The sequence below is a fragment of the Aspergillus sydowii genome (genome assembly GCF_001890705.1).
Source record: "Aspergillus sydowii CBS 593.65 unplaced genomic scaffold ASPSYscaffold_2, whole genome shotgun sequence".
Classification (NCBI taxonomy): Eukaryota; Fungi; Ascomycota; class Eurotiomycetes; order Eurotiales; family Aspergillaceae; genus Aspergillus; species Aspergillus sydowii.
Window position 1 is genome coordinate 1,959,313 of NW_024467860.1, and position 20,665 is coordinate 1,979,977.

At 51.5% G+C, this 20,665-nt stretch overlaps 8 protein-coding genes across 8 annotated transcripts; 6 read left to right on the forward strand and 2 right to left on the reverse strand.

Moving 5' to 3' along the window:
• Window positions 1-84: 84 nt before the first annotated feature.
• ASPSYDRAFT_55293 (putative Ras guanyl-nucleotide exchange factor RasGEF) lies at window positions 85-4,348 on the forward strand (the record flags this gene model as incomplete). Its single annotated transcript, XM_040849016.1, has 6 exons — window positions 85-324; window positions 390-711; window positions 780-965; window positions 1,354-2,828; window positions 2,893-3,321; window positions 3,986-4,348. The coding sequence occupies 6 exons, from the start codon at window positions 85-87 to the stop codon at window positions 4,346-4,348; spliced, it is 3,015 nt and encodes a 1,004-aa protein (XP_040706231.1).
• A 345-nt stretch (window positions 4,349-4,693) lies between these two features.
• ASPSYDRAFT_144290 (putative PP-loop ATPase superfamily protein) lies at window positions 4,694-5,962 on the reverse strand (the record flags this gene model as incomplete). The annotated part of the gene is made up of 1 exon (XM_040841418.1): window positions 4,694-5,962. One exon carries the CDS (start codon window positions 5,960-5,962, stop codon window positions 4,694-4,696), a length of 1,269 nt encoding a protein of 422 aa, XP_040706232.1.
• Window positions 5,963-6,228: 266 nt separating this feature from the next.
• Window positions 6,229-7,025, reverse strand: erg2 (C-8 sterol isomerase ERG2; the record flags this gene model as incomplete). Its single annotated transcript, XM_040841437.1, has 3 exons — window positions 6,229-6,566; window positions 6,657-6,683; window positions 6,743-7,025. The coding sequence occupies 3 exons, from the start codon at window positions 7,023-7,025 to the stop codon at window positions 6,229-6,231; spliced, it is 648 nt and encodes a 215-aa protein (XP_040706233.1).
• A 1,273-nt stretch (window positions 7,026-8,298) lies between these two features.
• xgeA (putative endoglucanase) lies at window positions 8,299-9,102 on the forward strand (the record flags this gene model as incomplete). The annotated part of the gene is made up of 2 exons (XM_040849017.1): window positions 8,299-8,636; window positions 8,700-9,102. 2 exons carry the CDS (start codon window positions 8,299-8,301, stop codon window positions 9,100-9,102), a joined length of 741 nt encoding a protein of 246 aa, XP_040706234.1.
• Window positions 9,103-10,333: 1,231 nt separating this feature from the next.
• On the forward strand, window positions 10,334-10,993 carry ASPSYDRAFT_646014 (uncharacterized protein). The gene is made up of 2 exons (XM_040850283.1): window positions 10,334-10,527; window positions 10,661-10,993. Exons 1-2 carry the CDS (start codon window positions 10,430-10,432, stop codon window positions 10,878-10,880), a joined length of 318 nt encoding a protein of 105 aa, XP_040706235.1. The 5' UTR covers window positions 10,334-10,429; the 3' UTR covers window positions 10,881-10,993.
• A 112-nt stretch (window positions 10,994-11,105) lies between these two features.
• ASPSYDRAFT_145654 (cyclin family protein) lies at window positions 11,106-12,332 on the forward strand (the record flags this gene model as incomplete). Its single annotated transcript, XM_040841548.1, has 1 exon — window positions 11,106-12,332. The coding sequence occupies one exon, from the start codon at window positions 11,106-11,108 to the stop codon at window positions 12,330-12,332; it is 1,227 nt and encodes a 408-aa protein (XP_040706236.1).
• A 1,078-nt stretch (window positions 12,333-13,410) lies between these two features.
• Window positions 13,411-14,823, forward strand: ASPSYDRAFT_86117 (putative proline utilization protein PrnX-like; the record flags this gene model as incomplete). Its single annotated transcript, XM_040851610.1, has 1 exon — window positions 13,411-14,823. The coding sequence occupies one exon, from the start codon at window positions 13,411-13,413 to the stop codon at window positions 14,821-14,823; it is 1,413 nt and encodes a 470-aa protein (XP_040706237.1).
• A 536-nt stretch (window positions 14,824-15,359) lies between these two features.
• ASPSYDRAFT_55299 (uncharacterized protein) lies at window positions 15,360-20,659 on the forward strand (the record flags this gene model as incomplete). The annotated part of the gene is made up of 4 exons (XM_040849018.1): window positions 15,360-16,795; window positions 16,847-16,935; window positions 17,959-17,960; window positions 19,301-20,659. 4 exons carry the CDS (start codon window positions 15,360-15,362, stop codon window positions 20,657-20,659), a joined length of 2,886 nt encoding a protein of 961 aa, XP_040706238.1.
• Window positions 20,660-20,665: the final 6 nt, after the last annotated feature.

The window sequence follows — 20,665 nt, forward strand, 5'->3', positions numbered from 1 at the left end:
GCGCTGTCGCACTTTGTTTCCTTGATCGACCTTTTAATCGCGCCGTTGGGCCGTCCACCGACACGCGCGATCAATACTTTCCCCATGGCCTCCCAACGGAGAGAACGGGCATCCAGCGATCGAGCCCAACCTGGTGTTGTTCCTCAACGGCCAGGACTTCAAAGTCGAACTAATTCCGCTCCACCCGGAGGATTATACAAACTTGACCAGCCCAGAACAGCGATGGAAGGCGGGGGTAGTGTTGGACGGACACTTGTGGAGGAAGATGAAAACTCAACACATGGCGAGGGGAGCGGGGTCTCGTCACCCCAGATTGGGAATGAGGTATGGTTCCAATTTGTTAACTTGGTGCGCTGGAAATACATCTCTGACCCTCAAATCATATCCAGACGACCTCCAGATCGAATTTCCCGCATGTAAGCATCGCCGTGGTTGGCGGGGACCAAGTTGGCAAAACGACTTTTATCCAGAGTGCCCTGGATATGAAACATCCTCTTTCCTCACGATCCACGACGAAGAAAATGTCTTTAGATGGTACAGTGTATGTTGTCCGTCTAGTGAAAGTACATGCCGACGAGGTCTCTCCCGGCAGTAATGGAAAGTTGAGATGGCCACGGCTAGGCAACGACTCACCAGCCACTATTCACGGTGCTCTGATTTTACATGATGCGACTCGCCCTACTGCACATTCGGAAACATCAAAAACGCTAGGTTTGTTATACCTGCTTTTCCCGAGACAGTCTCTATGGTTGAAACTGACCAGGCCCCTCTTTTGGTAGACATCTTCGCCGCGGCTTCAGTTCCTTTCGTGCTGGTCGCTACGAAGTGTGATGAGCGGAATATCGACGGACGATTCGAAACATCGCTTGGAAGCTATGATATCCATCGAACATCTCCTGATATGCCCCAGAAACAGAAAATGTGTATCGCCGTTATTTTGCGTGACATTTTCAGCCAAAGAGATGGTAAGTGTGGAGTGCCGAACCGCATGGAGTAACTGTTGCCCCTGATATTTGGTTTTTATGCATCATGAAAAAAGATGAAAGAGAAGAAGGTGGCGGTGAGAGAGCCAGAAAAATAGTTCAGGATTTGGCTACGCGACAAGATCGTTGTATACGGCCCACACGATTTCGATGTGTGTTGTATGATGTGCTGTGCATTCAGAACTGCCACATTCGCGCTAGTTCAGGCGCGGCTAGGATTTAGCTCACGCATCCTTTCTGCCATCTTTTCTCGTTGATCCCTGGACTTGGAGTGCAACTCTCCGAAACAGCAGAGACAGGGGCTATATCGGTCCCACTGTTGTTTCTCGTTGGACCTGTTTCAGATCTGTAAGCTAATTATATCACTTAGTTATTGCAGAGCAGAGCCCAATTTCTTCCAACACACACGAGTCGCATCACACCCGCGCCCGCTCAGAAGACCCCACAACGTTGCTCGCTGGAGCCGCGGGCGGCCCATTTAGTAGTGCTCTCGATCCAGGAGTCGATGGGTACGGCGTCGACCGCCATCCCGCCGACTCGAAGACGTCGCCAAACCTGGCTTCTAATGCACAAGGTTCACGATATGCCCGGAGCAATTCGCATCCGGCGCGACCGCATACACCACCGACCCGGCTGAATCCCCATCGGCCACCAGCCGCTGTGGATTCTTCCCCAGGTAAGGACCACAATAGACAGCACCGTCTCCACACAGCCTGGCGCAATAGTGGCGGATCGGACGCTTTTAACAGCTTTTTGGATATGGAAGATGAAATAGATGGAATGCGGAGTGCTCCGTCAAGCCCGGAAAGTAAGGATAAGGCTTCTAGCGAAGGCTCATCGAATGAAACGGGCTTCACTTTCGATGAGTTAGTTGACCGGCTCGTTGCGCAACCGATGTCCAAACAAGACTCGAAGTTTGCATCGATCTTTTTGTGCCTCTATCGAAAATTTGCTGCGCCGGCTACGCTTTTGAACGCATTGATCAACCGATTCGAACGGAATGAGAAAAACATTACAGACCAGCTGACTCGCATCGCCGACCAATTGAGGCTTCTCAATGTTATTGCACAATGGGTTTCGGAGTACCCCGGCGACCTCGCATATCCTAAAACAAGAAAGCGGATTACAGATTTTGTCACCACCCTCGAAAGGAGTCATTTTTACATGTTTGCATCCAAGGAGATTGGGTCATTTCTCGAAGTGAACGCAGAGGATGACGATGTTGGATGGGCATTCAAGGACGGGGAAGCAGACACATTTGAAGGAAACGAGACCTTCTTCGATAACTCCACTCGAAGCTCACCATCTATGTTCCTAGGAGGCTTTTCGTACACGGATGATGGCCCAGACGAGGAGGAGGAAGACCCCATATACAGCATGAGTGCGCTGGATCTCAGCGAGGGAATACACGATCAACCATCGAAATTGTCGGCTACCTTGTCAAATCCTTCGGCGGTGGACAAGCCCGGGACTATCCCAAGCCAGTCATTTACTTTCCTAAGCATGGACGCCGCACAGAGAGAAGCGGATACCGTGGAACTGATGGGGCGGATTCCATTGACGAAAATGGTCTGGCGGCAGATGATGGAGATTCCGGATGAGGATTTTGCGAATGAACTGACACGCATCGACTGGATAATGTTCAACACTTTCCGACCTCGAGATCTTGTGCGCCATGTGAGTATCTCTGGCCCGGACAAAGACAAGATCCAAAGTTTGAAGCATGTCAATCGCATGATCAAGCAATTTAACCACGTTGCATTCTTCGTGGCCAGTATAATCCTTTTACGGGATAAGCCTAAGCACAGAGCTAGGGCGTTAGAAAAGTTTATGAATATCGCTCAGGTGAGTGCTGTGTTTTCATAAACGAGGGAAGTGAACTGTGCGAGATTTACTAATTGAATTGTAGAAACTACGTCGCCTGAATAATTATAACTCTCTTGGGGCTGTGATTGCTGGGATCAACGGGACACCTGTACATCGACTTTCTCAAACTCGAGAGCTGGTACCGCCGCAGGCTCAGAAGGACTTTATGAGGCTGGTTATCCTCATGGGCACGCAGAAGAGCCATTTTGCGTACCGCCTGGCGTGGGATAACTCCTTCTCTGAGCGGATACCGTTCCTACCGCTCCACCGCCGCGACCTCGTCTCCGCCGAGGAAGGTAACAAGACCTTTATTGGTGACAACCGCAACCGGATCAACTGGCGAAAGTTTGAAGTAATGGGTGAAGTCGTACTTGGCATCCAACGCAGCCAGAAGACTCCTTATCCCCATCTACATCGATACGATGAAGTTGCCAGGCTGATTTTGGACACGAGACTTTCAGGTGATGATGAGGTATGCGCGCAATCTGGTTTCTGATAAGCATTTATACCCATGAACCCATGCTAACTCGAGCACAGGAACTGTATGCCCGCAGTATGCAGGTTGAACCATCCGCTGGAGGCGATGCGGGCCGGAAGAAATTCGGCTGGCTACGATCATAACCCGATTGTCTGATTCGGTCAATTGTAATGAGATACCATGATATGGGGGATTTTGGAACCCTCGGACTACTATCACGATTCCACGCTTCGCGCCTGATGAAGGATTAATGAAAAACTCACGATTGTCATAAGATAATGTACATACATATTGCTGAACATATGTGTTTGTCGCGCCCAGCACTAGCCTCCAGTATCTACTAGTTCGATAGCTTGATGTTCTTGATACAAAATCAACGAAAATTAACATGTTATATTCTAAAAATTTGCTTATTTCCATAGATTTCCGCTCTCAATATTAAACAATCACGTGATGATAACCGGGGGTTGAAGATCCAAGCACCACCAAGAAGCCTCACCCTATACCTACCAAAGCTTTCAAATCAAACCGAACCCTCCAACCAAACGCGAATCAGACAAGATACGTCCGAAACGTCCGAAACGTCCGAAAGCGAATCAACCCGAGTAAAGGGCCTAAAACTCAAAAAAGGAGGGAAAGAATAGTGGAAAACAAAAAGAACAAAATGTCCGCCTCATCCACCGCAAAATCCACCTACCGCGCGATCCTCCGCGAAATCCCACGCCGTTCCCTTTCCTCTCCAACACCGCTGCACAACCGAGTCCGAGATTCGTTTCGGAAACAGGTCACAAATGAGTCATTGACTAGCGAGAAAATAAGCGAGGAAGCGCAGCGAAAAATCCACGAGGCGGAGCAGTTTGCGCTGTATGCGAAGGCGCAGCGGGAGTATGTGAGGTTGGTGGACAGGTACAACCCGGGTTCGTGGATGGATGAGGAAGATAGAATTAGGCTCACGGCTAGGAGGGTTGGGTTGGATTTACCGGAATTGCATGAGGAGGGGAAGGAGAAAGAGAGTGCTTGAAGGTTTAACCTCGTGAAGGGGATGCGTGGGATAGACTGCACTCCATTGAAACTTATCATGATGGGGAGATGTGTGAAATTTGTCTATGTATTATATTTTGTTTGGGTATCGGAATCTAGCGACTCATGGTTCTTGCGTTTGCTATATGCGAAGCTGCTATGCCTTCTCTATTGTAGCTCGTTATCCGGAACGAGCCATAGATGTCTGGATCGGTTGACCGAGTGGCCTGCCTTCTGCTCGCTGCAGGGTTTGATGACCACGAGGAAGCATGTCCTCATTAATCTTGGAAATACTCGAGAATTTCCCGTCGGGATGGGGTTGTGCGCTTTGGAGACGGTTGTCCGCTCATCCCGTCAACTGAACTTGTTCCATTTGTCTTCGTAGCGTTGTGCTACTCTCCTCTTCCTCTGCATCGAGCTCCATCTCGATAGCTGTCCTGGGTCTGTTTTTGTTCAGGCCCTCAAGGAGTGTACATGCATGGCACATTCGCTGACTCGAGATGTACCCGCATCGCTCACACTTGCCCAGCACTTGATTTTTGACAGCAGGCTTCTTTTGCGGCTTCTTGGGATTCTTTGTCCCTTTCTTAGGAAGAGGAACTGCCGCATTCGGTTGTTGGGGCCCCTTGATCTCTGTCTCCAACGCCGCACCGGCTTCGTTTTGCGCCAGCGTCCTCTCCATCTCTGCCATCTCGCCACCGCGTGTTCTCCCATTTTGACTGCCGCAGCCCCCGACAGCAGACTCATCCTCAGTTGCCGCTGTGGAGGGCCCTTGACCCCCATCTGTTATAGGCACAAGGATGGCCATCTCCTCACCACTCCTCACTATATCCAGGATGGAGCTTGGCCGGATCTTCTCTAGATCCTTAATCAACGTACGCGCACTCCCCCGAAACGCCTCTGGCGAGTAGATGCACTCTGTGCTGAAGTAATCCAGCTGCTTATGGTGCGCATAGAGAACGATTTCTTTCTCATACGCGTACTTTAGCGGCTTACTGCGCTTGATATCGGATGCCGCAGAGCCCGTCACGATGCTCGTTCCCCGCGAAAGACGAGGTAGGTCCCCTCGCAACAAATTCATCATCACGGTCTCAGCCACATCGTCCGCATTGTGTCCCGTCACAACATGACTGATGCCCAACCGCTGCGCACCCCGATCCAGCGCCTGCCGCCGGAATACACCGCAGTATGTGCAGTTCCCCTTCTTGCCTATTTGTTCCACCACCTGGTCCATCGTCCACCCATAGAGTTCGCCATACCCGACGATGACCAGATCCATATCGTACTGGACTGCATTGCGCTTGACAGTCTCGAGACTGTCATCGCGGTAACCCTTGATTCCCTCGTCGATAGAAAGAAGGCATAAATCGAGCTGGTAGTTGTATCGCTCGTTAAGTGTCTTGAGAACCGAGGCCAGCACCGTACTGTCTTTTCCACCGCTAGCGCCGATGGCGATTCGCTCGCCGGGGTAGAATAGAGAATTCGAGGTGATCGTTTCGTGTACTTCGGTTTCGAAAACTTGGATGAAGCATTCGCGGCATAGCTTGTGCCTGTTTTTGGGGCGGATAATGACAGCCCTAGCCTTTTGGCAGTTAACGCATTGAGAAGGAGCCATGTTTACTCAGTTGTATTAGAATGAAATGCTGATGCGGGGGGAGGAGGGGGAAAATCCATTTTTCGCTTTTTTGGGGATTTGCTGATAACGAACTGATAACAACGCTTAGTCAGTATTTGTTTAGTTTGCATACGCATATAGGGGCTCAAAATTCGAGAGCTTTTTTTTTGTGCTGAAGGTTGATTAAAATTATAATTAGAGGAATTTAAATACATAATACAGTCTATGCGAACAAAACCTCCTCCTTCAGCTTTTCAGCGATTCCCTTAGAACTTGCCCTTGAGCAAATTGGAGATCATCTCACGTCCAGTAATGCGCGAGGTAGCCCACAAGGTCGGGAAGTCAAGGGTGCTCGAGAAGGTATCGGCGTATCCGAAGAAGAGCATGGGAGGGATCCAGCCGCGGGCGTACTCGAGGGCGAAGCACGAGGACTCCATCTTATACTGCTTGACCTCGCCGCGGCGGAGGTGGTGAACACTACCGGCCGGGTAGACTTCGGGCTCGTAGGAACCGGGCACGTAGGCGAGCTGGGTGCCCTGGAGGATGTTGAAGTAGTCGTCTGCGGTGTGACGTCCGGTGTGTCCTTCAGTGCCGATGGCAGTGCCTGAATCTCTGTTAGTTCTCGCAATCACCTGCTATTTTTATGTAATTTTGGGGCGGAGGAGGATGGATCGTTGGAGAGGGTAGACCGTACCGAAGATGATCAGATATTCGGTGATACCTGTAGCGCATTAACATATTTCTAGGCATGGTCAATGTAAAATTGGGGATATCGCATACTGGCGTGGATAATATACATGGCGCCCATTGCGCCGCCGGCGTTGTTGAAGACCCATTCCTCGTCCTTGTTGAGGTGGGTGGTGCCGACCTTCTCGTCTAACTCGGAGACAATGTACTGGACAATCGAGCGAGTGTCATTGCCGTGGGCAGCAATTGCGCGCTGGGATACATCGTGCAGATGGTCCTTGTCAAAGATGTAGAAGTTCTCCAAGCAGGCGTCGAGGAACCTGTACATCCCGGTAACAAGCGCCAGAGCGGCGAAGAGGAAACTGAGAGTGCGCATTGAGTCGGTTAAACGGTCCGAAAATGATCAAATATGCAAGAGGTATATTTTTTCAGGAAGAAGCAGAGCTATAAAGGGAGCTTCGGGGGTGAAGGTTGTTGTTGTGGAAGTCTGGGGCCCGCGGAGTCCATAATAATGATCTGATTTTTTTCAACTGGTTGCCGATGCGACTTGGCGACGATCACAAGCATCGTGTTCCTGACAAGCTTAAACGACAACATTGTCCGCGCGCAGGATTTTACTGTGAGGCTGGCGAGCCATCTAGTTATAGGCTCTTCAATGACTATTTACTTCGATGAGCTCGATACAAGGAGGGATGGATCCGTCCTGTTGCCATCGGCTTTCTGTAGGGTATTTCCCCGGATTTCACGCCCTGGCCCCTGGGCTGGACTGAGCGTCCCGGTGCTGCCGAAACATTTGTGTCTCTGATAAATCCTCCACCAATATTTTTTTGACCATCATGACAGCTGAAACTTGATGTCGTCTTAGCTTCCGCACTATTTATCAAGTCCTGGTTTGACTCGTCTCGCTCCTTCGATAGCGGCTGCATGTTTCATGTTGAGGCAAACCGGCCGAAGTTGGCCCACCAGCCCGTTGTTAGCCTCTAATTTCGTCCATCGGAGGTTGCAATTGAAACCGACGAGGCCAACGGAACGTCATCGCTCCTTGGATACGATCTGCCTTGGAAGATGATGAGCTTATTCAAAAGACGCTCTCCCCCGCCGGAATAAAAGGTGGCGCACGTTGCAGAAACCAAGCGCTGCAGTGGTGAGCGAGTATGGCATCACTAGTCGTCTTGTGAGCTTGCCGATCTTCGAGTCTTTTCCTAAAAGATTCAGGAACTGTATTAAGTTGTACCACTTTTGATATGACGGCACCTATCAGACGCCCGTAGTCCGTCCATGACGGATTCCGGTCGGGCTCCGCATAGCTATGTCTTTCTTTTCCTCGTTCCTCAGACTCAGAGTCTATGACCTGTTTGAGGATCTGGCTCCGCAGTTCATTTCTCCTTTGCCTAGGATTGATGGGATCAAAGAGGTTGAAACCGACCTCCTGGTCTAGAACGGGTCATTGTGACGAATAGCACACCAAGTTCGGAGATACAGCCGACTTTAATTTCATGGACGTTTCGGTTAACCAGCATGGAGACTGTCGGCTTCGGCGAAGATAAATACGTAGCAGCAAGGCCCGTAGCGTGAAGCAATTTTCTTCAGCGACATTCATATCACAGAATCTTCCGTTTCGATACCGTTGTGAACCTCAAAAAAAGAACATGAAACTCTTCGCTCTGACTCTGGCCTCTCTGGTCTCGGCTACCTCCGTTTCCCCAAGGGGTCTTCATCGCCGCGACGACTTTTGCGGTCAATGGGATACCGCCGAACCAGGCGACTTCATTTTGTATAACAACCTCTGGGGCAAGGATAATGCTGATGAAGGAGGAAGCCAGTGCACTGGGTTGGACTCGGTTGATGGCAACACCATTTCCTGGCACACGACCTGGACCTGGACTGGTGGGGAGTATAATGTCAAGAGCTACGCGAATGCCGCGTACCAATTCACTTCAGCTCAGCTGAGCAGCCTGAGCTCAATCCCGACTACCTGGGAGTGGAAGTAAGTTTCCCTTTCCCTTTCCCATCACCCTTGACCCGACGTGGATCTAACCATTGAGAACAGATATGACGCAGGAAGTGACGTTGTGGCCAACGTCGCTTACGACCTGTTCACAAGTTCGAGTGCTGGAGGAGACTCCGAGTATGAGATTATGATCTGGCTGGCCGCTCTTGGTGGCGCAGGCCCAATCTCTTCGTCCGGCTCTTCTATTGCCAGCGTGACGCTTGGTGGAGTCTCCTGGGATCTGTGGAGTGGCCCCAACGGAAATATGCAGGTGTACAGCTTTGTTGCTTCGTCCACTACTGAAAGCTTCTCGGCCGACCTCATTGACTTCATCAACTACTTGGTTGAGAACCAAGGCCTATCGAACAGTCAGTACTTAACTGAGGTCCAAGCTGGTACGGAGCCGTTTGTCGGCACCGACGCTACGCTCACTGTTTCAACCTACTCGGTTTCGGTCTCGTAAAGGTCGATGTCCGTTTGCACCCGTGACAAGAATAGAGAACCACTTGAGGTTAATTCATGAGGAGTGGATGGGACTGCAAGTTTCTGAAGGTTGATGTATAAGTGTCCTTTCAACCAATGTACTATTCGCTATCGTGTGCTCTCAACATTTGACATGGCGCTTAAGTATACGTACATGAGTCTAAAATAATCGAGACCGATTTAGAAATGCCGTCGCTTTTAGCGCTTCGCTGGGTCAAGCGTGACTGACGCAGTTCGGCGGCTATGTAGCGAAAATAGCGACCTCTTACATCGCGTCCCAAGTTCCACCATGCGAGCGCTACGTTGTGCGTTTAACAGACCGTCGATTGTCGTTCTTTAATTAGAGCACCGTTGCGATTGCTCTCGTTCTTTAAGCGCCTGGCTACTGCTTTGGAATCAGATGAGACGCCTCCAGATTTCATCAGGCCATCATGGACCTATAGTTTGAAACGAGAGGCGGATAATTTTGGACTGTGCGCCGGAAAAAAACCTGCTTATGCCACGAATTCCAGATAGACATTTTACATGGAAGCCATAAAGTCTGGTGAATTTTTGCAAGCCGTATGGTCGTAATTGTATAGTTCCCGATAGGCCAGTAAAGCGGCAAGATGCTCCGGCCAAAAACGGCAGCAGTCACGTGCTATATACAGGCCCGATTCTCTCAATGACGAGCTTGGGATTCGTGAATACGGTAAAGTTTGCCATAACGCGAAGAATCCAGATACCGGACACGTACCAAGACTTGGGAGGGCGTTGACGCCCCCCATGAACTTGTGGAGGGAGGAGAATGTACTTTACACCATACGCGCCGCGTTTCAGCATCCCTGTCGGAGGGATCCCTTGGCAGTTCCTGCGGTTTGACAGCTGGCGGTGTTCTGCTTCCTGCCGCGGTGAATCGAACGCATATCCAGGTTGTCTGCTTGAAGCGCTTGGCTTTATCGATCATAGATGCCTAATTTTATCTTGGAAGCGCAGACCAACATGGAGACTGGACAAGAATAGCATCCAGCCCCGGCGTGGAGATTTGCATTCTCCAGAAGACTATGCGGTGCCTGGGCGCTTACCTGCAGCACTCTTCGGTTGTCGATCGATCACTGAGGTCGAGTCGAGCTGAAGTCTCCAGCCACAGATGGATTCATCGAGTTTCAAAGATAGGCAGAGATTGACAAGACAGACTCCATTCCAGGCGATGGCGATCGAGTCACGACTGGCCTTCTTGGACGCTCCTCACTTCCCAAGGGGCGTGTCGCAGGTGTTGCAGGACCAACGCGCTGGAAGGGGATGATTCGCCCTTGATTGCCTTGACCATGCATGTTTGGCATTTGATCGAAGGACTAGCTTCCCTGCACTCCTGCCAATCACCCACGGTCCTGGCCTCGCGCGCGCCAACTGCTACGATGGCCCTGTAAGTATGGAGACAGGGACTGGACAAGGCATGCAGGTCTCGCGTTTGGGTTGGGCCACTTGGTTCGGTCCTTGCAGTCCAGCCTTTCCTGCTCCTTCGCTTTGACGGTTTAGGGTCTTACTTATATCAGGAGACAATCGCTCATGAATACTTCACGAGATTCGAGTCATCATTCCTCATTCCTGAGCTATTCAGTCTCTGTCGCGATCCTTTCCTTTTATTTGTGGTCTTTTCCCTCTTGCCTCACACTCTCTAGGCTTGGTTGTCTATTTAATCTATTATATTGTATTGATCGGTCGATTGTGTCTCACCCTGTCCTTGACACTTGTCTCACTGCTTGCCCCATACAATAGTATTCTTCAGTTGACAGGACAACGACCGCATATTTTATCCTGCTGGCAGGACGACTTTATCCCACATTCTTTACACTCGGGGAACATTCAGGAAACTATCATCTGGTATCCGAGCACCACGTACTCCTCATATCTTTGTCGCCTCCCTCTCCATTTTGTCGGCGCCTTCCCTCCGACTCACTTCTAATACTCAGTCTATCTCAACAATATCACAATATTGCCAAGATGGATTTCAACCGAGCAGCACTGCAAGAGTTCATCACCCAACCGGTCTCGCGGGAAATGGTTGCTCATCTGGCCCAACAAGCTGCACAGGTCATCCGCTGTGAATCCCATGTGACGACAACCGCAACCACACAGCATGCTTATGGGCAACATACACCTCCTAGCACTCCGCCGATGGATGATGCTGATCAGCAGTACCCCCGATTGCCGTCAATCGAGGCCTTTATCACTTCCCTGGTCACTCGCTCCCAGGTTCAGGTGCCAACCTTGATGACAACCCTAGTTTACCTCGCTCGCCTGCGTGCCCGCCTGCCCCCAGTCGCTAAGGGCATGCGCTGCACTGTTCATCGCATCTTTCTTGCCTCGCTCATTATGGCCGCTAAAAATCTGAACGACTCTAGCCCCAAAAACAAGCACTGGGCCCGCTACACCACCGTCAAGGGCTATGATGACTTTGGCTTTTCGGTTCCAGAGGTCAACCTCATGGAGCGACAGCTCTTGTTCCTCCTAGACTGGGAGACCCGCGTCAACGAAGCGGATCTATTCATCCATTTCGAGCCTTTCCTCGCCCCGATTCGTCACCGTCTCCAGGAACGCGAAGCCAAGATGCACCAGCCCCGTGAGTGGCACCGGTTCCAGGCCTCTGCTGAGCTCCTGGCCTGCCGTCTCCGCCGCCAGAAGCTGGAGGCTCGCCTGGAAGCCCGTCGCCGCCTTCCTCCAAGCCCCCAGTCGTCTGCATCACTCTCATCAATGTCGTCGTCCTCGAGTCTCCAAAGCGACGCTGGTGCTTCCATGCCTGACAACGACCGATACCAGCCCTATCCTCCTCGGCGACGACCATCGAACCGCAGTCGCACATCTGTGTCTCCTCCCTCAGTTCAAGAAGTCCCCGGCCTCTCTCGGACAGAAACCGTGCCCACACTCTGCTCGCGATCCTCTAGCGTGGCACCCAGTACAAGAAGCAACACGCCAGCTAGCCTGCGCCCCTCTAGCTCGTACAACAGCATGGAAGACGTGCAGGTTGTCGATAGCCCGGGCCTGAGCAATGGATACGTTCACCTTCCCTCAATGATGATCCCCACAGAAGTGGCAAAAAACGACGAGCTGCAGCAGCCGAGCAAGAAGATGCGAATGAGCGGCCACAGTGGCAGCAGCGGGTTTGTGGCGCGCTTCTTGGCGTCAGCTACAGGCACCTATATGGGCCACCGGATGCGGCCTCGTGTTTAGCGCACTGTGTCTCTTCTCCGACCCAACAACCACTGACAGTCCTTTATCCTTTCTGCGCTGTTTGAGACTTCGAAGTTTGAAGTCTGAGCTGGCCTCACAGACACGCTAAGAAAATTAGTCCTACACCTACCTACACCTAATACCCTGAGATCATCGCGCAAAAAAGAAAAACAGGTTTCAATACCCCTCCCGACTTTCAGAAGACTTTCGCAATTTTGTTTCATATGTGTGATACCTGCATTGCATTTATAGGCGGCGTTTTTTTGTATGTTTTCCAACGTTCTTGTGTTTACTTGGGTTTCGGCGAGTGGTGGGAAACTATACGTATGATTGGATGTATGTAGTAATATGCCATATATGAAATGAACTATTATCTGAAGAATATGAGATGGTCGGCCCCAAGCCTATAGAAGTCGTAGTCTTCGACGACTCGATCGCGACCGGAAGCGAGATCGGGGCGAGAAAGGTTAGACGGAATGTGGGGGCTGCAATGCCATTTCCTAAACGGGTTGAGATGTCAATGCGGGCATCCTGCACATCAACTTAGTCGGTCGCTGCTCGTCGTAGTCCGCCTCTATACGGACTAGTAGAAGTTGTCTTCTCTCCCATGATCTCCTCTCCAGATAGTCTACTCGACGTTTGCCGGTTTGAAGATCGAAAGTGTGAACTGCGCCATGGACACTTTTCGTAGCCCCGCCTTCACCAGACTGACTGTCGTCATACTCCACCGCGAACAATTGCTTTCTCCGGGATGAAACACAAGAACTGAAGAACCCCATTTTGGCCTGCGCACTTCCGTCTCTCCCAACTCGGGCGCCCTGAATCAACGAGAACGGCCATCCGCTGCAAAAAGGAAACCGAGGGCCCTGACCTTGCACGATCAAGTGTTGCTATTTGCCACTTATATCTCCGTGCTCGCTTACCTCCGGCAGACTAGGTTCTGACTAGACGGTCTCTTTGCCGTCTGACAGGTTTCTTATCGTCGTCTCAAGCGTATAAAACTTGGACTGGGTCGTCGCGCAGTGGCACCAGATACTCTCACTTCTTGCCTGCTAATTAGAAAATTTTGCCGACCCCCATGCCGCTCACAGTACTATCCGGGGCACAGCTCCGCTCCCTGCTCCATTCGTTAACGCGCGATCAGATTACTTCGATCCAACAAAATCTAGCGAATGCGCTACGAGACTACTCTGTCGGAAACCAGGACTCTGGATGTGCCGCTACCTTGCAGCCGCGGAGAACGGCGGTAACCAGACAATGCGGACGCACTACGATATTCATGCCTTCGAGCACTCGCGAGTCGATCGGGATGAAAGTCATTTCGTTACAGGATAAAGGCAGCACACCGGGATGCGAAGTCGAAACTGGCGAGGATCTCCGCGGTTTGAATAGACTCACTCAAGGAGAAGCAGGCTCGCGGAACTCTATGGCATCGGTCTCTTCTGAGATGAGCGAGATGTCGCTTTCGTCTCAGGAGGACACCGCGACTGAGAGGACGTCCAGCACATCGAGTAGCGAAAGTGACCCTCTTCCAACGGCTTCTGTCGATAAGAAGCCTATTGGGAGTGGCCTGTCGAAGACGATGGGTGCGTGGCCCGCGGCTGGGTCGCGTGATACCTCGCCGCAGGGGAGCGTCACGCTGTTCGACGACAATAGCTTGCCGTTTGGACTGATCAATGCAGAGGAGTTGACGCCATTCCGTACCGCGCTGACGGCGACGATGATTTTCAACAGGCGCAAGAAGGTGAAAACGGTTGTAGTATTTGGCGCAGGCAAACAGGCTTACTGGCATATCCGATTGGCAGTCATCTTACGCGGCACTGATATCAAGCGCGTGTTCATTGTCAACCGGTCATTTGAGCGAGCAGCACAGCTACTCCAGGAGATCTATGCGCCAGAGAACGCTAGCTGGCGGGGCGACGTCAAATTTTCTGCTGTTAGCAGCGAGTTTGGAGAGTATAACCGGATCCTCCATGACGCAATCAACAAGGCAGATGCCATCTTCTGCTGTACACCTTCTCTTGAGCCATTGTTCCCCGCGGAGCTCCTTACCTCACGAGAAGGTAGGCGCAAAGGTCGACTAATCAGCGCCATTGGATCATACAAATCGCAAATGACGGAGTTACACCCGGACATTCTTCGGGAGGAGGTTGCTGTGCAGACACCGCACCGCCATTTCCACAAGCATGTCCATCGCAGTGGTATTATCGTCGTTGACAGTCTCGACGCAGCAATGAAGGAGGCCGGCGAAATCGTCCAAGCAGAAGTCAAGCCGAACCAAGTGGTGGAGATCGGCGAGCTGTTGATGGTGCGGGATGCTGCGAAGGACTCGAAATCAGCTGACGACGAAAAGCACCTGCGCGAATGGGTTGAGAAGGGCAATGTCATATTCAAGGGCGTGGGGTTGGGCCTGATGGATCTCGTCACTGGGAGCGAGCTGCTCGAGTTGGCGCGGACAAGAAAGATCGGCACCACAGTGGAGGATTTCTAAACTGGCTCGGAACATTCTTTTTCTTTCTTTTGGCCGACCACCCAGGGATTTGGTTTTGTTGGTATCTTGATGTATGTAGAAATAAACTTAATCTCAAGCATGACGATTTGCGATCTGGATGAAGCAACGTTAGCAACGTGACTTTGCCCGAAAGGGAAATGGCCTGTAATGACATCAAGCATCGTCCAACTTCCCCCCTCTCCCACTCTCTATTCAGTGCAGATAAATACGGGGCTATGAAGACGCCCAGAGCTTTAGTAGACTCCGCTGAAGACTTTCTTTTGCTGAACAACCTATAAGGAGGCTAATTGAGTTCTTGTTATCCGACACGCAATGTTCGCCCACTACTGAGGGGCAAAAGGAAAATCATCCCACTACCCACGCGCCCACGCACCCGATTCGCATGCAACTCGGACCCTTGTCGACCCTTTTCTTTCTTAACCTCTTTTATTTTACGGCCTATATATATAGGATCTTGGGCTAAATTTGGCTATCTACTCTGTCTTTCCTTAGTGTTTTGCTCGCACATTCCAAACATGCGATCCACCCAGCTGCCTAACGGGCAGTCCTTCTCCATCACCCCGGTATTTGGGGGTTTTACTTTCAAATCCAACAATCTGAGCCAGAGTAGTTCACTCCTTCCTCCGGGTTGGACTGTTGTCCTGGGTACGCGACGTCACCCTGACGAGCTCCCTGATGAGGAGCTGGCAGACGATGAGCGCGGCCGAGCTCGAGAGCTAGAGAAGAGAGGATCGAATATATCCCAGATCACTCGGTTTACGGTGCCGACCTTGTCTCAAGATGAGCTCTATATTTCATACATCGTCAACCCCCCGGACACTGATTTTAAGCCTGTTACCTCTCCAACTAGGCAGATCGCCATGATGCTCTGGGTCACTCTGTATTGGTACTTCCATGAACGTGAACCCGAGCGCCAATTGTCCACTGCAGCATCATCGAACACGCCGGCGGCTGGAAGGCCCAAAGGTGATTGGCGAGTAAACATCAAGCGAGAGGGCATCTTTACCGGCCGCAATGTGTTGCAGAAGTTGGAGCGCATGGGGCTAATTGCTTGTGATAATTCATCTGTTGGAGCGGACCCAAACAGCACGGATACCTGGTCGCACATGTTCGTCAGCCAGCACAGTTTCTGGCAACTGGACCCGCGCCTGTATCTCTTCACATTAAGCCCACAGTCGTTTACGCGTTCTCTGGGGGGCTCGCCGTTCGGGAGGGTTGCTTCGCCCTCCCGCGAGAGCTTGTACTTAAACGACCCGAATTCTCGTCCAAGATCTGCAGGCTCGGGACACTATACACCTAGCGAGGGGCCTTTTGCATCTCATAGCCACCTTCCAACTTTCTTTCCTGCCCCGCCTTCTCAGTTCACATTCACAAATGGCGTGCGGCACCCAATCAGACAGAAGCCGCCTCACCAAGGAGAAGTCTTCTACGTGCGCTACATCCCAAGCGTTCAGCAATACCTCTCCTTCCGAGTACCATACCTGCCTCCTCGAGGAGACGAGACTAACAGGCCAACTTCAGCCCGTGCATTCAGCCCGGTGAGCACCATAGATCAGCCGGCTCAGAACTCGCCCTCCGACCTTGACTATCTGCATAAATGGATGAACGACCCCCGGGTCAACGCATCATGGGGAGAGGCTGGCCCAATCGAGCATCAAGAGAAGTTTCTCCGGCAGAATCTCTCTAGTAAACACAGCTTTCCCGTCATTGGGTGTTGGGATGGCCAGCCTTTCGGCTACTTCGAGATATACTGGGTCAAAGAAGATCGATTAGGATCGTTGATCGGAGGTGCCGACAATTACGACCGAGGAATCCATCTTTTAGTAGGAGAGCAGGATTATCGCGGGCCACACCGAGTCAACGCATGGCTTTCTTCGTTGGTCCATTTCTGCTGGTTAGCGGACATGCGTACTCAAACTGTCATGTTGGAACCACGGGTAGATAATACAAAGTATGTCACCACATTCTCTGTTATGTGTGCACCTGCTGACAAGAAATCTAGAATAATCAGCTATTTGCAAGGAGCAGGGTTCCACAAAGACGGCGAAGTTACATTCCCTCACAAGCAGTCAGCACTGATGAAGATCCGGCGTGAGCACTGGGATGCCCCTGCTAAGTGATGCTCCACGACGCGCACAACCAAGCCCTTCGCCCTTCTTGCATATAAAGTAGCGCGGCTTACCAAGTTGCAGTATATTGAACCCTGCTGCCATTCGCTGTTCGTCTAGCTCTCTATTCCCCAACTAGACATCTCATTAAGCGACAATAAACACCCCTACTCTCGCTGTTATAAAAAGTCCCAAAAAAATTATCCTTTTGATTCCCTAGACTATGACGAAGACATGTACTCGCTCCCCTCAGCTTGAGATCTCCAAGATTCCTTACCAGCCCTCATTAACAAGGGAAACGACTAATCCAACCCACCGACCCTCAGACCGCATTGAGCCTACGGATCTAGGAAGAGTATCAACACCCGCAATACCACAACGTGAATTTGTAAAAACAGTGCATACCCTCATGTGCAGCCACATCAGAGGCACCTCTAAACGGTAGTGCAAGACGGAGCCGGCTCCCCAGCAGGCCAGATACAGACACCGTTTTTGCCGCAATCGGCCGCAACCTGCCATTGACGGCCATTGCAAACGGCAACCTCGCTGCGGCTTTCTGCGCAGTCGTAGCCTGAGCCTTTACAGGTGCCGCCGATTGTGACGTAGGCTGAGGAGCAGGCAGTTAGGGAGAGGACGAGGGCGGAGAGAGAGAACTTCATTTTGAATTGAGTAGAGATTGTTTGCTTTGGATTGATTCAAGTCTTCGGGATGTGGATGGAGAAGAAAAGGGATGGGTATGGGGTGATGAAGGAGGGAGGTTATATACCTTTTTCGCCGGCATTTTTTTGGTGAACCGAGTCCGGTACAATAGTGTTGGGCTGGTGTTCCAGCTGGGCAATGTACTCTGGGTATTCTTTGAATTCGACTAGAGGATATTCTCGTGAAGCTGCACCTTCCCGCTGTTTGAGTGGCCGCGAAAGAGGAAAACTGGAGATCGGCGGGCAAAGCATGCAGTGCAACTCTGTAGTAAGACAGTCGAGCGCTGAATACATACACATTTGGATAGAGGTAGTGGGGATCCTGCATTGTCAGACTGGCTTTAATTGGGAAGAAACTGGGTAGGATATCCACTGCTATATGGGGACCAAATCTGCAGATGGACTTCAGAGTATTCTATAATGGAAGCCTATTTTCTTTTCTTTCTAGGGCTGATTATTTGATTTTACTATTAACTATGCTGAGGGTACGGGCGAGTGGATAAGCCCTTGTTTGGCATGCCACGTAGTTAAGCTATCTATAGGCCAGTGACGCCGCTGTCAAAGAATATTTACTTTCTGTCGACTCTTCATTTAGGCATGGGCTAGAGATTTCGCTTATCAGCACCGGTGCTTGCCATTGCTCCGAGTAAAACAACTAGAAAAGCACAGCCATGAGTTTACTGTGGATAACATCCAAGTGCGCAAATACTGTCTACTGAGTGGCTTCTGATGACTTCAATTCTTTGAACTCTCCAGGCTACGGCTTGTACCGTGGTTGACAATGGAGCACTCGGGACGTCCCGAAATCACCCGCAGCACCAGAATACCTCCAGGTAACTTCTTAATTATAAGGCCAATTCAAAAATTTTATATGTATAGGACAACTCAAGTACGTATTAATTATAATAGAGTATAATGTATTCAAGCTAGCATAGAAGTTGTTTGACATATTCAAGCTCAAAGCCTCGAGTTATGGTGTGGAACACGGGAGTGTGGCCAGACTTTTGACACCAATTGTATATAGAACCCTCTCCCGGTCTGATTAATGTTAGCACAAGCAATTTTCATCACTCGCAAACCCTTCGAGGGACAAAGAGAAAACCTCTCAAGGGAAGCTCGACTACCCGGTTCCAAATCCCTGCAGTCGAAGCTGGTTTTCTTCACGGATCTGGATGCCCAGCGACAGGATCACTGGCTGAGGGGAACATTGTGTCGATCGCCCAAGGGATCATTGCCAGTTCTGAATGGACAGGATACAATCGACTGGCATTTTCTGGGGGAAAGTACGCACGATGAGTGGCTGGATATTTCTGTGACGGTGTGCCGTGGATGCAGGCCGGCGCGTAAATGCACCAACGACAGCGCCCGGACGGCCTCACCACCTCAACTCTTGCTTCTTCACACAACCACAAGCCCAATCATCTCGCCCGCGGCCCTGTGTCGCTCATCCTATATCACCCCTTCATCACCCCGGGAGCCCATCATGCCTGTCACATCTTCCGCTTCCGTAAGGGATTTGCGGCCTCATTTTCAATCTCTCGCAATGAGCCTGACGGCTGGATCGTACATAAACCTACTCCGCATCTCTCGCTGAAGCACACATCAGAAATGCTACCACTTGCCTCTCCGTTTGCGTCGTCGCTGTCACAGGAGCAGCAATTACCGTCTCGGAATCTGATCCAACGTGACAACATCCTCCCCGAGAACCCTCCGCTGGATGAGCCCCTGCTTGCTGTGCAAATTGGGGGTATTGTAGGAGCATACGTGATCCTCGTTGCCATCATCTTGACTCTGCTTCTCGTGGTCGGCCGCCGTCTTCGAAGAACAGTCCAGTCGTCCAACTACACACTACAAGTGGAAATGATGAAGCCAAAGGGTCCCATCCCTGCCCAATCGGCTGCACCCTCCATGGATCCAAGCCCTATCACCCCGACTAACAAGTCGCACGGCTTCAGATCCTGGACCAGTTTCACCAAAGGAGGCCATTCCCACACTCGTTCCAACAATAGCAGCGTGGGAACCATTGACCACGAGTCTGTTGTTGCCGCCGACCGTCGTAGAGCCCAAGACCAGATGGAAATGCTCTACGCTGCGGTCATGGAGCACGACGAGCAGCGTGCTGCTGCTTCAACTTCTCCTATAAGCCCTTCAGACGATGTAAGCTTGCAAGAGCTTTCACCGCGGTCTCCCGCGAGCTACCAAAGTGCGAACCCGTTCTCCGACTACGCCCCTCGGGTCCCTGAACCACAGCCATATCAGCATTCATACCAGCAACAGTATCCTCCACCAGCACCAGCGGCACTCCCATCTGCATTCCCAGCACCGGTATCCGCAGCCCATACGGCCGCCGCACCGCCTCCTGCGAGCCCGGGAGGCCGCTCAACAACATCCCGCTTCTCGCGTGTCTCAAACCTCTCCCTTTTCCACTCCAATCGTGACCCAAACGCTGGCCCTCAGTCGCCAGGCGCAAGCAAACTCCGGTCACCTCGTCTTCCCGTGCGCAAACTCGGCATCTCCTCCCCGCTTGCGTCACCAGACCCAAAAACGCCAACCCCGGACCAAGTTCCCCTCTCCCCACGCTTTTACAACCCCGCCCCCCCACCAATGCCTCCAGGCGTTACTCGCACCAATACAAACAACACAGCCACCTCGCGCGGCTCAAATGAGCGCCGCAACCCTCCCCCTGCTCTAAACCTCCAAGCTGCATCACCCGGCGGGCCCGGGAACAGCTCCTCCTCACTCCCTTTCCGTGACGCATACCCGCAACTGCTCAGTGCCCCTCCCACAAAAACAACCATCCTCGAGCGCCCAGAGAAGCAGATGAACGGGCCCCGAACGGGATTACCGACTCCATATAGCCCGTATATGCCGTTTACACCGTTGACACCGCTCACGCCGAGCCGGATTGTGACGAAGAAGCAACGCAAGCGGGCGGGTAAGGAAAATGGGCTTAGGGCTGTGAATGAGGAGGACGCAGTTAGGGATGGGAATGATATGTGGGGATATTAAATTACT